The sequence below is a fragment of the Sander vitreus genome, chromosome 3, assembly GCF_031162955.1.
Source record: "Sander vitreus isolate 19-12246 chromosome 3, sanVit1, whole genome shotgun sequence".
Taxonomy (NCBI): domain Eukaryota; kingdom Metazoa; phylum Chordata; class Actinopteri; order Perciformes; family Percidae; genus Sander; species Sander vitreus.
Genome location: NC_135857.1, coordinates 29,910,220 through 29,925,140, shown reverse-complemented (window position 1 = coordinate 29,925,140; position 14,921 = coordinate 29,910,220). Strand labels below are relative to the sequence as shown.

Below are 14,921 nucleotides of genomic sequence, written 5' to 3'. Positions count from 1 at the left end.
GGAACGCCCCCATCTCCCTCTGCGAGCCAATGGGATTTAACCTGGGAACACGCGTTTCTACGACACACTATTGCTGCTAACTTTGGTCCCAGTTTCTTATCTGTCATTTGCACTGGATAATTTAGAGATCATGGCCATCCGTGTATTAGAAATAATCTTTTTCTTCTATTTTGCCTCTCACATTCCTATTACATTATTTATTGACTTGCAAGCCCTGCTACCTGGACATGTGTATCCTCAGCCGGTAAGTGTCAGTAACAAGGAAACAAAATGACAAGTTAGCCGACTACAAGTAGCCTATACAATCAACTTTGCTGTGGCTATTGCACAATTAACACATTGAATCTTTCTTTCCACCAGCTGAAAGATCTTATGAAGTGGTATGCATCGGAGTTCAAAGACCCTATGGTGCTGGATCCGCCACAATGGTTTAAATCTTTTATTTTCTGCGAGGCTTTGTTTCAAACGCCTTTCTTTCCCGTTGCAGCTTATGCTTTCCTAAAAGGTCAGTTCGCTCTATTTTCTACAGTCTATAGTTAATACAAAAGCTGATTTGCGGAAACTGTTGAGTTTGCTGTTTGCCTGACTGTGCTTAAAAAACATCTGTTTAATGTTGAGTTGCTCATTTGACTCAGAAACACGGGCATGAAAAATGAATCAATGACTTTTTGGAATTGTGTACAACCCATTGATGAATTCGGCATACATTTACCCAAGCCAATATCCACATTAAGTAGGCCTAGCCTATGATTTCACAATTGCTCGTGTGGATCCCTGCACGGACCTATTCGAAGTTCTGAGCCAGTAGGCGGATTCCACAGTGCTGTATCAGCCCTGAGGGATGGTCTTCATGTATATATTTTAGGAGAGGGGGAAAAAAGGCTCTGGCTTGTTTTGTATTTCTTCAAACCAATCACAAAAACAATCAAGAAGCTGGATAATCCAAAGACTTAACTGTTATGTCAGGAGTTGTTATTGGAACTACTTAGAGTGTGTTCTGCAGAGCCTGGAACACGTTTTGATCACTTAGTGTCTTTCTTGTCTTTCAGGTGGCTGTAAGTGGATCAGGACTCCTGCCATCCTGTATGCCACACATGTGGCCACCACCCTGGTCCCGATTCTAGCACACATCCTCTTTTATCAGTTCCCTGTGACACCCCACCCTGGTCCCCAGACCATGCAGGAGCGATGGCTGCTGGTCTCTATATACTTTCCATACCTGCTGGTGCCTGTGCTGCTGCTCCTCACCATGTTGCTGTCCTCCACATACAACTCCACCTCCAAGTCTGGACACAAGCCAGCCAAATCCAAAAAGAAGAACTGACTCATGACCAGAGCTTTCTAATTCACTCTGATTTTAAGACGTGCTTTTCTACATTTCTGAATGTACCATACGTGACATACATACTGTATATCTGTGAGGCAGCCTGTATTACTATTATTGGAAGAAATTGCCATTGTTAAATCAGCCAGAATAAGCCCTTTTAATGTTATTCTTTAAAAGTAAATAAAAATTGTTTGTTGAACATGTGTTGTGTATTTTATTAGTACCAAAGTGAAATGAATGTTTATAAAGGACTCTGTAGGAAATGAGGGTGTTTTTTTCCCCCTAATATGCATTTATGTAAATCCATGAAGAACTTAGTGTGGCACACTAGCTCGCTGGGACCTGATGGTGCTTCCATTTACACATCCTCAGTAAAGAAGTCACAAGGTGGTACACCTGTGCAATCGAATACAATCTAATACAACAGTGCTGCAATGAATCCTACATTTTTCACTTACAATAAATGTAATGCGATTAGGACACTTAATAGCCTTTAACTCTCTTTAGACGGTGTAAAAGTGCAAAACGCACCCCAATGTAGGCTACTTTACACATCATTTTTACTGGACTGCTGGAAAGTCTATCATTTGCTACATCTCAGTAAAAGCTTAACAGCCCCAGTTCATCAGTTCATCCCTCCTTTCATCTATAGACTAGTGTCTTGTCTCCACATGCGCTCACAAAATAATAAAACTCTGACTTTTGAAACTTTTCAAAGCTGAGATATAGTGTGGCATAGTCCATTATTTTAAACAATTACAAAAAACTCTGGCTTATGAGAGGAAGTAATAGAAATTAGAGGCAACCAAATAAAAATGCGAATTCATAAAACACGTACAAAAGAGCTATAGCTTGTAAAGAGGACTTCTCTGTTAGGTCATTCCAGTGTCTATGGTCACTGTTGGCAATGCCTCAGCAATACCTTTGTTCCTCATAGACTCTGGAACATCCCAAGTAGCAGCAGATTTAAAGGTAAAAGTAACTCCCCCAGCTTCCTAAATTCCATAAATCAAAGAAAGCAATACTGAGAACATAACCTCAGTGTCCCCCCGTCTACAGGCCTATATATACTGTATGTAGCCTGTTATGTATTCCACGGTTCAGGTTTTGTTAAAAAATGCCAAGGGGACGACAAAAGTCTAGTTATGTTTTTCAGCCACCAGAGGGCGTCACATCTAAACAGAGGTAAGCAATAGACTTGAAACGTCTTCAGTGCTTCCCTGTTCCACCTATGCAATATGTATAATATGTATTTTTTTTATGATATAAGAAAGGTATATGTACCCTGGTTCACCAAATATGCTATGTTTTTATCACTGCCTGTGGTTTATTTATTACTTAATGTTGCATCTTAAAAAATATGAATGGACATCTGGGAAACGTCTTCCCCAATGCTCTTAAAGCAATGCTCTTATTTACTACTGTAATAATACAGTAGTAAATATCTGACATATACATAATGCAACTCAGATGTTATTAAATGCTTTCATGTAGTCAATATGCATCCATAGTCACGCCAAATCCCTTTGATTCATTTCGAATGATTTGAGCGGTATAGCCCTGGGTCCTCTCAACAGCTCGTGGGGTTCACACTTTGCACACGTCCTTCAAATACTTTTGACCGTTCAAAAAATGCATATAAATAAAAATAATGTTTTTACTGCAATATAGATAATCAGATTATAGAGAACACATTCTAAAATGTTCCTTATGTGTCCCTTTAAAAAAACGGTGAGAGTACCCATATTTTTGCGCCCTTGAAGACCTATCTTTTTAATCTATTTTTCAATTTTGTTTTTGGAGTACTGTTATGGTAGCCTATATATAATTTTGTTTATAGTTTAGTCTTGCTTAAAAGTTTTTCTCTTTGTCGTTTTGTTTTTGTTTGTTTTTGTCTGTGTTGTTTTAATTTAGCTCTGTGAAGCACGTTGGGCTGCTTGTTTGCATGAAAGATGCTATATAATAATGATAATAATAATAATAATAATAATAATAATAATAATAATAAAAACTTTATATATATATATATATATATATAAATAAATAAAGTTTTTATTTCAAGTTGTCCTCAGAGCCTCTGTAGACGGACTAACCCTCGCAGCGGAAGAATAAGTCTAAAACATGCCTCCGCGGAAGGATTGCATATAAAGCCGAACACGGCACTAGCTTCCAGTATTGTTTAAATCGCCGTCCGGACGCGAAGATCTTCCTCCTGTTACGATGTGACAGAGCTGTACAGCGAATAAACTGTACAGTTTATATTAGCAGGTTAACGTTCAGTAGCTTAACGTGAAACAACATTGAATTGAAGGCGACAGCTACTCCCAGTACTTACATTAACGTTAACTTGACGACGAAGGAAGGTTCTTTTATGTCATACGGATAAAATCAATCCTCACTGGGGAAACGACAGTGTTTATCAAGAGGAGAGAAATGTGTCTTGTGGACTCGGACGTCTTGTCGAAGAGGACGGATCTGACGAGGACTAACGCCTTCAGATAAACAGCTCTGTGTTGACATTTTTGTTGCATCCTTACGATTTGTTATGCTAACATTGACAGTGGACTAGCTCGCGGATGTTGGCTAGCTTTATAGGTTGCGTCAACTTGTATATTTTAGATAGAAGCAGATTAAATAATTTAGCAGCACCGAACAAGGTAACGTTATTTACATATTATTGTTAGCATGTTTGCAGAGACATACTATGGGCAGCAGCTATGACGCTAGGTGCAGCCACAGGGTTATGTCACTGTCAGGCTAACCGATAGCTCGGTGTCTGCAACTGCTTACAATCTTTGCACAGTCATGTCCAGTAGGGTTGGCATCATGTAGACTGTCCCTCTGAACTGGTTAGCTGACTCGGGACACGCATTGTGTTAGTGAGCCACCTTGGAGTGTAATGCAAAGCTGGATTGCAGCGATCCAACTGGGTCAAAGACTGACAGCTGGCACTGATACAGTTTAGCTCAGGATTGTTGTTAGCCATGCTCAAAGCCCTCTGTTCTGTGTGACATTACAAACACCCCAACCTATTTAGAAGGCATGTGAATGCATCATGTCCTGTCAGCATCTCTTATTTGTGCAATAAGGCACATCAAAGCAGCCTGTCATAAAGTAAATCCGCAGTGCAAGAAGCGGCATCACCAGGACTGAGAGAATAATTTGCTCCGGGATTCTTTTCTGAAGAGAAGAGCAACATTTAATGCTATCCACCAGCGCCCAACATCAGCTGGACCATCAGCCTATCACAATGGAGACTGTGGGAGATTTTGAGTACAGCAGAAAAGACCTGGTTGGACATGGAGCCTTTGCTGTGGTGTTCAAAGGAAGACACAGGAAGGTAAATAAATAAATAACTTGCCTGCAATGTTGTCTTTCCCTCCTTTTCATCTTGCCTTGCAGGATAAAAGGGGGCAAGTAGGCAGCTCCATCTGAAAATCTAGGTCAGTCAGTGGCAGTGCAGAATGCAGTTCTGCAGCAGCATATGTGGGCTGTCATCTTTTCAGGGGTAGGAATGATACAACACTTTTATGACTAAACATCTTAATCCAGTCTTATGTACTGTACAGTCCTGATGTGGCAGGTGATTTAAGTGTTCTTTCATCAGCCTGATGTTAGCTGTATAAGTGTATATATGCCGCCTGGTTCATTCATGAAACGGATGAGTCAGGCAGCAGTGAATGACTTGCTGACGTACTGAGGCAGCAGGGAGGATGGGGTGCAGTGTTTTTCTTTTGCCTTTTTAAGGATACAAGCCTCCCTTTATGTAAGAGCTGCACAAGGTTCATTCACACTGAAGCAATGGAACCTATTACATTATTAACATAATGCTCAGAAATGTACTCACTGCATTTGACTTGGGTGTGGTTTTCTATCACATAAGAATACAGAAATGGTGCGTTGTTTAGAGATGCAAGAGATGACATCATGTTGCCCCCATTGCTACTGGTGTGGAACAGATGGTCCTGAATTCCTCAATAAAAGCCACATTATGGAGCATCCTTGCATAACCTTCTGTAGCCTGGGCAGAGCTGCCATCGATAACTAGCTCACAGCCTGCAAACAATCACCCAATCATCACTGGGAGCTGTGCATCTAGCACCTCCGTCCACTGCTCACATGCCTTCCTGTCACGTTAAAACAGTCCTGTCATGTGATGAGTGTATTTACAGTTTAAGTCCTATCATCTGCATGCCATCTAGCCTATTAATAGGATTATTTCCACCTGGGAGGTACAGGAAGGTTAGAGCCAGCTGCATGCAACGGACGTGATGGATTGCTTCATTGCTTAGTCAGTGCTGGATGTTACATATGGGCTCCTGTTACACTGTAATATCGAGAAAGGATCACAAGACAATCACCTAATTGCAGTAGCAATTGTGCAAATGCCAAAAAAAGAAACAAATCACATTAAGATGTAATTTTATGTCAACTTTGTTGAAAACTGTGTTTTCACAGATTATTTTAACAGCAAGACCCACTGCAACTCTGCAAAACATATAGCCTAAAACGTTCAAAGAGATAAGTTGCAACATGGCACATGGGGCCAGAACATGGTCTAGTCTCTTTCTGAATGCTGATCAAGGTTATTACACTGGATACACCTGATGATGTGTGTTATGTTGGGTATAAAGTAAAATAATCAGATCTCTCCCTCCTAAAAGGCCATAATGTAATTGCAGGAAGACGAATCACATGTAGATATATCAACTGATTTATGGAAGAATAGCTTGGGATACATTCATACCTGTTCTGTTGCTGCCGCACACAGATTATTACGTTACTCAAAAGTTAAACTTGTTAGGCTTTTTCCAGATGTGTCACCTCTGTTCTAAATGTCAGTCAGCTGAAGCCTCCCTTTCACATGCACTCTGCCCCAAACTACATAGTTTCCGGACATGTTTCAAAAAATGTTGAGGATCATATTGGCTAAAAATGCCAATCTCTTTAAATGCCCAAATAAGATGTTGTTGATACTCCTTTGGTGTCATATTCTTCTGCTCAGTCTCATTCTTCCACTGTCTATCACAACGTCTTCGGCCAACTTTTGCTGTGTTGCTGACGCTCCTCTCTTTGTTGCTCACATCTCTATAACCGTCTGTGATTCATAAATGAGATCATGCATTATTCTGGAAAATGAAAGCGTGCTTCTGTCTTTGCAGCATTACTCTGAGCCGAGAACAACTGCTTACTCTGCACTGCTCAACTCTCCATTATGTGGTTCAGTACCGAGCCATTAGCTTAGTTTGATAGAATGTCTCTCCCCTACCACTCACCTCCTCGCCCTCCAGCATAACATGATGGGCCAGCAGGGTCACTTTTTCCCCCCCCGATGGGTGTAGTGTCGGCAGCTCAGTCACACTTGGCTGGGCAGGCTGTCAGTGAGCTGGCTATGGATGCAGCTCAGTTGACACACACACACACACACACACACACACACACACACACACACACACACACACACACACACACACACACACACACACAGACCCATGTCACTCGCTTGTGTGCTAGATTCGATGCCAGGCTTTAGGCGGAGTGCACCCGCAGAACAAGAGCATCTCCTTTTAACCTAGATTCATTTGGAAAGCATGTCTTTTTATTCATAGAATTCCTTCCTTAGCCTCTCGTCTGACTGATCATGTTGATTTCATTTATCCATACTGTGTTTCTCAAGGGCATAGAAAACAAACTGCCTACCCTGGGTCTATTTCTGTCCTTAAGTTGCGTGGTTGCGTGTTTAGCACATGTCCTGAGAGCCTTTGAGCTCACGTGAGCTCCAAAAGTCTTTTTATACCTGCTCCAGGAGCTCATCTGGAAACATTTACTTGTGAAAAAATAGGTCCTTCTCCTCTCACTTAGCTTTTAGTGTAAGTAGGCTGGCTCCCATTCCAGCAGTCATCTGAGCGCTTCGTCATTCAGCGCAATAGGCTAGCATAGCTGTCTGAAACCCAAGTGACCTGGTGTTATTGGGACGGCTAGAATTTCCTCATCCTTCCAGTCAACTCTCACACAGTGATGCTGACAATGCAATTTAGGCCAGCTTGCTTTGCTTTTAGCCGAACACATACACTCATATTGTGCTTGGGTCAATTTAAATGTCAAATTGTTTCAAAGAAAATTCAAGTACCACTGCATTAGGGCTGGGTAATATAATTAAAATCCATCAACATAATTATATAGAACGTTTTAAAATGATAAGCGATTGCCTCATCAGGGAAGTCTCTAAACGATGATTAAAAGCTGTAGTGCGTAACTTTTTTGTACAACACAACATTTTGTAGGAACCATTATGTATTTATATTCCTCAAGAAAATCCGATTAATTGAAAATGAAAATAATCAGTAGTTCCATTTCCCACAGTGTTGGGTAGCAGAGATGGGCTACCTTTTCTGAAACAAACACCACGTTTGCTAACATTGTCAAAACAAATTACATTTTTATTTAATTAAAATTAAACTTGAAAATGAGCCAAGGTGCTATTTCAAACAGCAATTCCTTTTTTTAATATTTGTAAGTATTAGGCTGTTCTGTTCGAAATACATTGATCACAAGATGAGACATAGAGGATCCATGGGGCTCACCACCTCGACTGAACAATATCCTGAGGGGAAAGCATGACCCAACTACAGGTGCTGGTCATATAATTAGAATATCATGGAAAAAGTTGATTTATTTCAGTAATTCCATTCAAAAAGTGAAACTTGTATAATACATACATTCATTCCACACAGACTGATATATTTCAAGTGTCTTTTAATTTTGATGATTATAACTGACAACTAATGAAAACCCCAAATTCAGTATCTCAGAAAATTAGAATATTGTGACAAGGTTCAATATTGAAGACACCTGGTGCCACACTCTAATCAGCTAATTAACTCAAAACACATGCAAAGGCCTTTAAATGGTCTCTCAGTCTAGTTCTGTAGGCTACACAATCATGGGGAAGACTGCTGATTTGACAGCTGTCCAAAAGACGACCATTGACACCTTGCACAAGGAGGGCAAGACACAAAAGGTCATTGCTAAAGAGGCTGGCTGTTCACAGAGCTCTGTGTCCAAGCACATTAATAGAGAGGCCAAGGGAAGGAAAAGATGTGGTAGAAAAAAGTGTACAAGCAATAGGGATAACGCACCCTGGAGAGGATTGTGAAACAAAACCCATTAAAAAATGTGGAGGAGATTCACAAAGAGTGGACTGAGTCAGTGCTTCAAGAACCACCACGCACAGACGTAAGCAAGACATGGGTTTCAGCTGTCCCATTCCTTGTGTCAAGCCACTCTTGAACAAGACACAGCGTCACAAGCGTCTTGCCTGGGCTAAAGACAAAAAGGACTGGACTGCTGCTGAGTGGTCCAAAGTTATGTTCTCTGATGAAAGTAAAGTTTGCATTTCCTTTGGAAATCAAGGTCCCAGAGTCTGGAGGAAGAGAGGAGAGGCACAGAATCCATGTTGCTTGAAGTCCAGTGTAAAGTTTCCACAGTCAGTGATGGTTTGGGGTGCCATGTCATCTGCTGGTGTTGGTCCACTGTGTTTTCTGAGGTCCAGGGTCAACGCAGCCATCTACCAGGAAGTTTTAGAGCACTTCATGCTTCCTGCTGCTGACCCAACTTTATGGAGATGCAGATTTCATTTTCCAACAGGACTTGGCACCTGGACACAGTGCCAAAGCTACCAGTACCTGGTTTAAGGACCATGGTATCCCTGTTCTTAATTGGCCAGCAAACTCGCCTGACCTTAACCCTATAGAAAATCTATGGGGTATTGTGAAGAGGATGATACGATGCGCCAGACCCAACAATGCAGAAGAGCTGAAGGCCACTATCAGAGCAACCTGGACTCTCATAACACCTGAGCAGTGCCACAGACTGATTGACTCCATGTCACGCCGCATTGCTGCAGTAATTCAGGCAAAAGGAGCCCCAACTACAGTGGGGCAAAAAAGTATTTAGTCAGCCACCAATTGTGCAAGTTCTCCCACTTAAAAGATGAGAGAGGCCTGTAATTTTCATCTTAGGTACACAGACAAAATGAGAAAAAAATCCAGAAAATCACATTGTAGGATTTTTAATGAATTTATTTGCAAATTCTTCGGGAAAATAAGTATTTGGTCACCTATAAACAAGCAAGATTTCTGGCTCTCACAGACCTGTAACTTCTTCTTTAAGAGGCTCCTCTGTCCTCCACTCGTTACATGTATTAATGGTACCTGTTTGAACTTGTTATGAGTATAAAAAACACCTGTCCATAACCTCAAACAGTCACACTCCAAACTCCACTATGGCCAAGACCAAAGAGCTGTCAAAGGACACCAGAAACAAAATTGTAGACTTGCACCAGGCTGGGAAGACTGAAGCTGCAATAGGTAAGCAGCTTGGTGTGAAGAAATCAACTGTGGGAGAAATTATAAGAAAATGGAAGACATACAAGACCACTAATAATCTCCCTCAATCCTGGGCTCTACGCAAGATCTCACCCCGTGGGGTCAAAATGATCACAAGAACGGTGAGCAAAAATCCCAGAACCACACGGGGGGACCTAGTGAATGACCTGCAGAGAGCTGGGACCAAAGTAACAAAGGCTACCATCAGTAACACACTACGCCGCCAGGGACTCAAATCCTGCAGTGCCAGACGTGTCCCCCTGCTTAAGCTAGTACATGTCCAGGCCTGTCTGGAGTTTGCTAGAGAGCATTTGGATGATCCAGAAGAGGACTGGGAGAATGACATATGGTCAGATGAAACCAAAATAGAACTTTTTGGTAAAAACTCAACTTGTTGTGTTTGGAGGGGAAATAATGCTGAGTTGCATCCAAAGAACACCATACCTACTGTGAAGCATGGGGGTGGAAACATCATGCTTTTGGGCTGTTTTTCTGCAAAGGGACCAGGACGACTGATCCGTGTAAAGGAAAGAATGAATGGGGCCATGTATTGTGAGATTTTGAGTAAAAACCTCCTTCCATCAGCAAGGGCATTGAAGATGAAACGTGGCTGGGTCTTTCAGCATGACAATGATCCCAAACACACCGCCCGGGCAACGAAGGAGTGACTTCATAAGAAGCATTTCAAGGTCCTGGAGTGGCCTAGCCAGTCTCCAGATCTCAACCCCATAGAAAATCTTTGGAGGGAGTTGAAAGTCTGTGTTGCCCAGCGACAGCCCCAAAACATCACTGCTCTAGAGCAGATCTGCATGGAGGAATGGGCCAAAATACCAGCAACAGTGTGTGAAAACCTTGTGAAGACTTACAGAAAACGTTTGACCTCTGTCATTGCCAACAAAGGGTATATAACAAAGTATTGAGATGAACTTTTGTTATTGACCAAATACTTATTTTCCACCATAATTTGTAAATTAATTCATTAAAAATCCTACAATGTGATTTTCTGGATTTTTTTTTTTTCTCTCATTTTGACTGTCATAGTTGAAGTGTACCTATGATGAAAATTACAGGCGCCTCTCATCTTTTTAAGTAGAACTTGCACAATTGGTGCTGACTAAATACCTTTTTGCCCCACTAAGTATTGAGTGCTGTACATGCTCATACTTTTCATGTTCATACTTTTCAGTTGGCCAACATTTCTAAAAATCCTTTTTTGTATTGGTCTTAAGTAATATTCTAATTTTCGGAGATACTGAATTTGGGATTTTCATTAGTTGTCAGTTATAATCATCACAATTAAAAGAAATGAACATTTGAAATATATCATTCTGTGTGTGATGAATGAATATAATATACAAATTTCACTTTTTGAATGGAATTACTGAAATAAATCAACTTTTTCATGATATTCTAATTATATGACCAGCACCTGTATATTTACAAGCCTGTATGCTCTCCTAGTAGACAGCTGTAGTCATGAACAGTACATGAACAGTAGACTACTGGTTCCTGCACTTTCTCCAGTGGTTGTTGAATTGTCAATTTGGAAATGTGTTGGAAATTGGAAAAGCTTAAAGCTTTAGTGTGTAACTTTTTTATATTAATGAACGTCCGTTACCTTCAAGCCATTGCCAAATGAGTTGCTACAAAGCTAATTAAGACTATTAGCTCCACACAACTCTCTCTGTATTTCTCAGTATGACTATGTTCAGAAGATTGTGGCGTCCGGCGACTTTCGCGCGCAGAAACTCAAGTGAAGATAATGACCTCTTCTGAAGAGTCCATCATGTTTTTTAATCCTCCGTGTCCTCTTTGGCTACTAGCAACTGCGTGGAAGAAGGGTGGGGGTAGTGCGCGATCACCGAAGGCTTGCGTCGTGTGGATGTGCTGACAGTTTTGTTGTCATTGCTTAGAATTCCTCATGGGGGCGACTACATACTATTATTTTTATTATATTATTACTTATAGATGGGTGGCTGAACCAAATACTGTAATTTGATTGTATTAGAGTAATAACACTGTAAAGGTTTGGCTCATAAGGTGTTCTGAGACAAAACAAGTTGATCAAGAATGGTTTAGGTGGAGTACATGTACAAAGTCAATATGTATTTCATCATCATCGGATTCATTTTACAGGGACATTGGGATTAAGTTGTTGTTTAAGTTGTTAAATTGTTGTTAAGTTTTTCTTTTCTCTCAATCCTGCTCCCTGTGTTTTGCAGAAGACAGATTGGGAAGTGGCCATCAAGAGCATTAATAAGAAGAACCTGTCCAAGTCCCAGATCCTTCTTGGCAAGGAAATCAAAATCCTGAAGGTGAGCATGACACTTAATTGCCTCTGACTTATCTCCGTTTAAAGAATGTGACATTGACCTTGTGGGAGTCTGCACCTTTGACAGAAAGGAGCCTCGACATCCCTGAGAGAAATACCAGCGAAAGTGATTCCATTAGCTGCTGTAGCCTAGTTAATGGTCCTGCTAATGCATCTTGTATTTCTGTTCTGTTTTTACTCAGGAGCTGCAGCATGAAAACATTGTGGCACTTTACGATGTCCAGGTAAGTTTTTTTCTTTTTTTGCATCAAATTGATATAAGCTTAAAGGTGCTCTAAGCGATGTCACACGTTTTTTAGACTACAACATTTTTTTGTCACATACAGCAAACATCTCCTCACTATCCGCTAGCTGCCTGTCCCCTGAACACACTGTAAAAAAACGCGGTCTCTGTAGACAGCTCAGGCTCTACAAATGGCAACAAAAACAAACTGCGCCAACCTGCACCACGAAACCTAACAAACAGTGTTCCAGCCAATAACCGACGAGAAGGATTTGGGGGTTGGGGGGGTTAGTGCGTGTAAGGGAGGGGGAGGGGACGGGAGGAGGGAGGGGCGAGCTAGCCTCCGTTTTGTTTGACAATATTTTGAACGTCAACAAGAAGTGACGTCACCCAACATCGCTTAGAGCACCTTTATTAGAGAAATAAGTATCCTATGGTATTCCAGTATTTATTGACTTTGAGTGTTGTTTGCTCTGGGGTTCTTTTAGTGTCTGACAAGCAGGTACTGTATGTCTGAGACCTTGTCTGTTTCAGTATCTATAGAGCCATTGTTGGAAAAAACTTGAATCTAGTCAAATTAATCTTCATCCACAAATCTCTTGTGTGTCAAGAGGATCAGTGTTTCTATTGGCTAGTGCTTTAGTTTAATGCTGAATAAGGCCTCTCTCGACTCAGCTGACCGATTTAGGGTCATGCTATTGCAGTGGGGTTCCCATCAGTCCCATTGTCACGGTTGTCCCTCTACGAGGCATTCTGAGCACAGCTTCTACTTATTGACCAACTAACGCTAGCTGATCGTCACATCAGTATCTTAATCCCTTTATTCAGTATCTGTGGACGTTCATGGCTGAGCAGCAGCATGTCCTCAAAAGCAAGTCTCTAAAATTATAACATTAGCTAAAATGATGTTAACTCAGTAAAGGGGAGACTGAGAGCTTTAAACAGGATTCATTTCTGATATCTTCTGCCTTACTTGTATAATTGCAACCAGCAGTTTATCATTTTTACCACAAGTTGATTACTCCATAGCATTCACCACTAAATATAATTCAATTTTCTGAATGCAATGATTAGAAAACAATGATGAAGTTAGTTTTTATAATATAATAGTAATAGGTTTATTATCACTAAATGTGAGCTAGAGTAAATTTGTCTGGTTTTCTAGCTACGGATGAAGTTGATATTCAAGCAAAATACTGATCAATAGATGTGTTATTAGCACAGCCCTGGTGAATCAAGCCGGTTTGCTGCAATGAAAATGAAAAGCACAACTATGGACAGGACCACTTTATTATCTGTTTGTATTCATGTGTTTGTATTTATCTACAGAACAGGGTAATTTACAGTAGATATAAACATTTTTAAATTTCTAAGAAAAGGGCATCCACATCAAACTGTATTTGCATATGAGCCATGAACTCTGGTATAGAGGCTTTAGAATATTTAGTAATACTGTACAGTACATAACAAATTGCTCATGTGACTAATGATCCACACTGCTTTGCAATTATTGGTCAGTCGATATGTCCATCTTCACGTGGCAAGACTTCTCAAAACTGCCTTTCTATGACTTTCATGTACTGGGACTGCAAAGAGCTGGATGTGAAACTGCAATTCCATGCATTTCTAAGAATAGATTTTACAAGACATCATCACCAAAACAAACCAGTTTCAATTCATTTTGGCCGAATTGTGAAGTCTGTGGAAAGGGTGAAGTATGACTTGGTGGGAAAGAGTGCATTGTGCTGAATCTGAAAGGCCATACTGTCATTACACAGTCACATATACAGTGCACTGGTTGAAGCCCGTCCGAGGGCCCATGAAGGCATGTTGAATGAGCACAAACCGCTCAAATCCCCTTTGTTCTCTGGCTGGGAGTTTGGCTTCTAGCAGAGTCCCATATCACATATTCTTGACACATCCACTTTCAGATCCCGGTGGATAAAAAAAAAAAAGCTCATTGCTTGAGGCAGAATATTAGACTGTGTATTTTTCAAAGCTGTTTCTAGCATGTATGTCCTGTTGTAGTTTATTAGTGATGTGGTTTGTTGTTGGGTTGCTCGTTCCTGACTGATGGTGGGAGGCTCCGACTGCCTTTTATGCAGAGAATTTCAGCCACACAGCTTAAACAGATGTTTGTATTTGTCGTTTTCAAATAAAACTTGTGGAGAACAGGGAATCTTTAAATAGCTGCAATCAACAGTAAATTATTAGATTTACTTTGACTTTTTAATTATGTTTCTAACTGCGTGAACACAATAAAGATAGCAGTGGTTCTGTTGAGAGTTAATGTCTCCCTTCTAGAAACTGCTGTTCTGTTTGTATTTTCTGTCACAAAAGACCTTACCAGCAGATATAGTAGGAATGCAGTGTTTGTTATAATGTCCAAATTTTGCTATAAAAAAACCTTACATTTGACTGTACTTCCAATAAGGAGATACAAAGGGAGAAATGGGGAGTGAGGCAGAAACAGTTGAAGTGATGATGAAGCACTTCCCACATACTGTAGTAGTGGTACTTCCTATGTTTGTGTAAGCCTCCCACAGGGACCCTGCTCACCAGTCTGTCCACCCTTTCATTCTTTCTCCCATCTCTCCATCCCTCCATCAGTCCTGCTAATGTAATGACCTCCTCCAGAGGCGGACGACTGAG

The 14,921-nt window shown here is 40.8% G+C and overlaps 2 protein-coding genes across 2 annotated transcripts in view; both read left to right on the top strand.

The window, feature by feature from the left end:
• The first annotated feature begins 19 nt into the window (after nucleotides 1–19).
• Nucleotides 20–1,526, top strand: tmem97 (transmembrane protein 97). The gene is made up of 3 exons (XM_078246899.1): nucleotides 20–244; nucleotides 361–505; nucleotides 1,050–1,526. The coding sequence occupies exons 1-3, from the start codon at nucleotides 131–133 to the stop codon at nucleotides 1,322–1,324; spliced, it is 534 nt and encodes a 177-aa protein (XP_078103025.1). The 5' UTR covers nucleotides 20–130; the 3' UTR covers nucleotides 1,325–1,526.
• A 1,988-nt stretch (nucleotides 1,527–3,514) lies between these two features.
• ulk2 (unc-51 like autophagy activating kinase 2) overlaps nucleotides 3,515–14,921 on the top strand; it is a 42,003-nt gene continuing 30,596 nt past the window's right edge. The window contains exons 1-3 of the mRNA XM_078246891.1: nucleotides 3,515–4,667; nucleotides 11,937–12,029; nucleotides 12,229–12,270. Of these exons, the coding sequence (XP_078103017.1) occupies nucleotides 4,530–4,667; nucleotides 11,937–12,029; nucleotides 12,229–12,270 (273 nt within the window). The 5' untranslated portion in view covers nucleotides 3,515–4,529. The remainder of the gene's footprint in view (nucleotides 4,668–11,936; nucleotides 12,030–12,228; nucleotides 12,271–14,921) is intronic.

What these genes read in the sequence shown, in the direction of transcription:
- tmem97 (XM_078246899.1), top strand. Translation starts at nt 131, where the DNA reads ATGGCCATCCGTGTATTAGAAATAATCTTTTTCTTCTATTTTGCCTCT. An exon ending in GACATGTGTATCCTCAGCCG is followed by an intron (nt 245 to 360) that starts GTAAGTGTCAGT and finishes TCTTTCCACCAG; the next exon opens with CTGAAAGATCTTATGAAGTG. An exon ending in AGCTTATGCTTTCCTAAAAG is followed by an intron (nt 506 to 1,049) that starts GTCAGTTCGCTC and finishes CTTGTCTTTCAG; the next exon opens with GTGGCTGTAAGTGGATCAGG.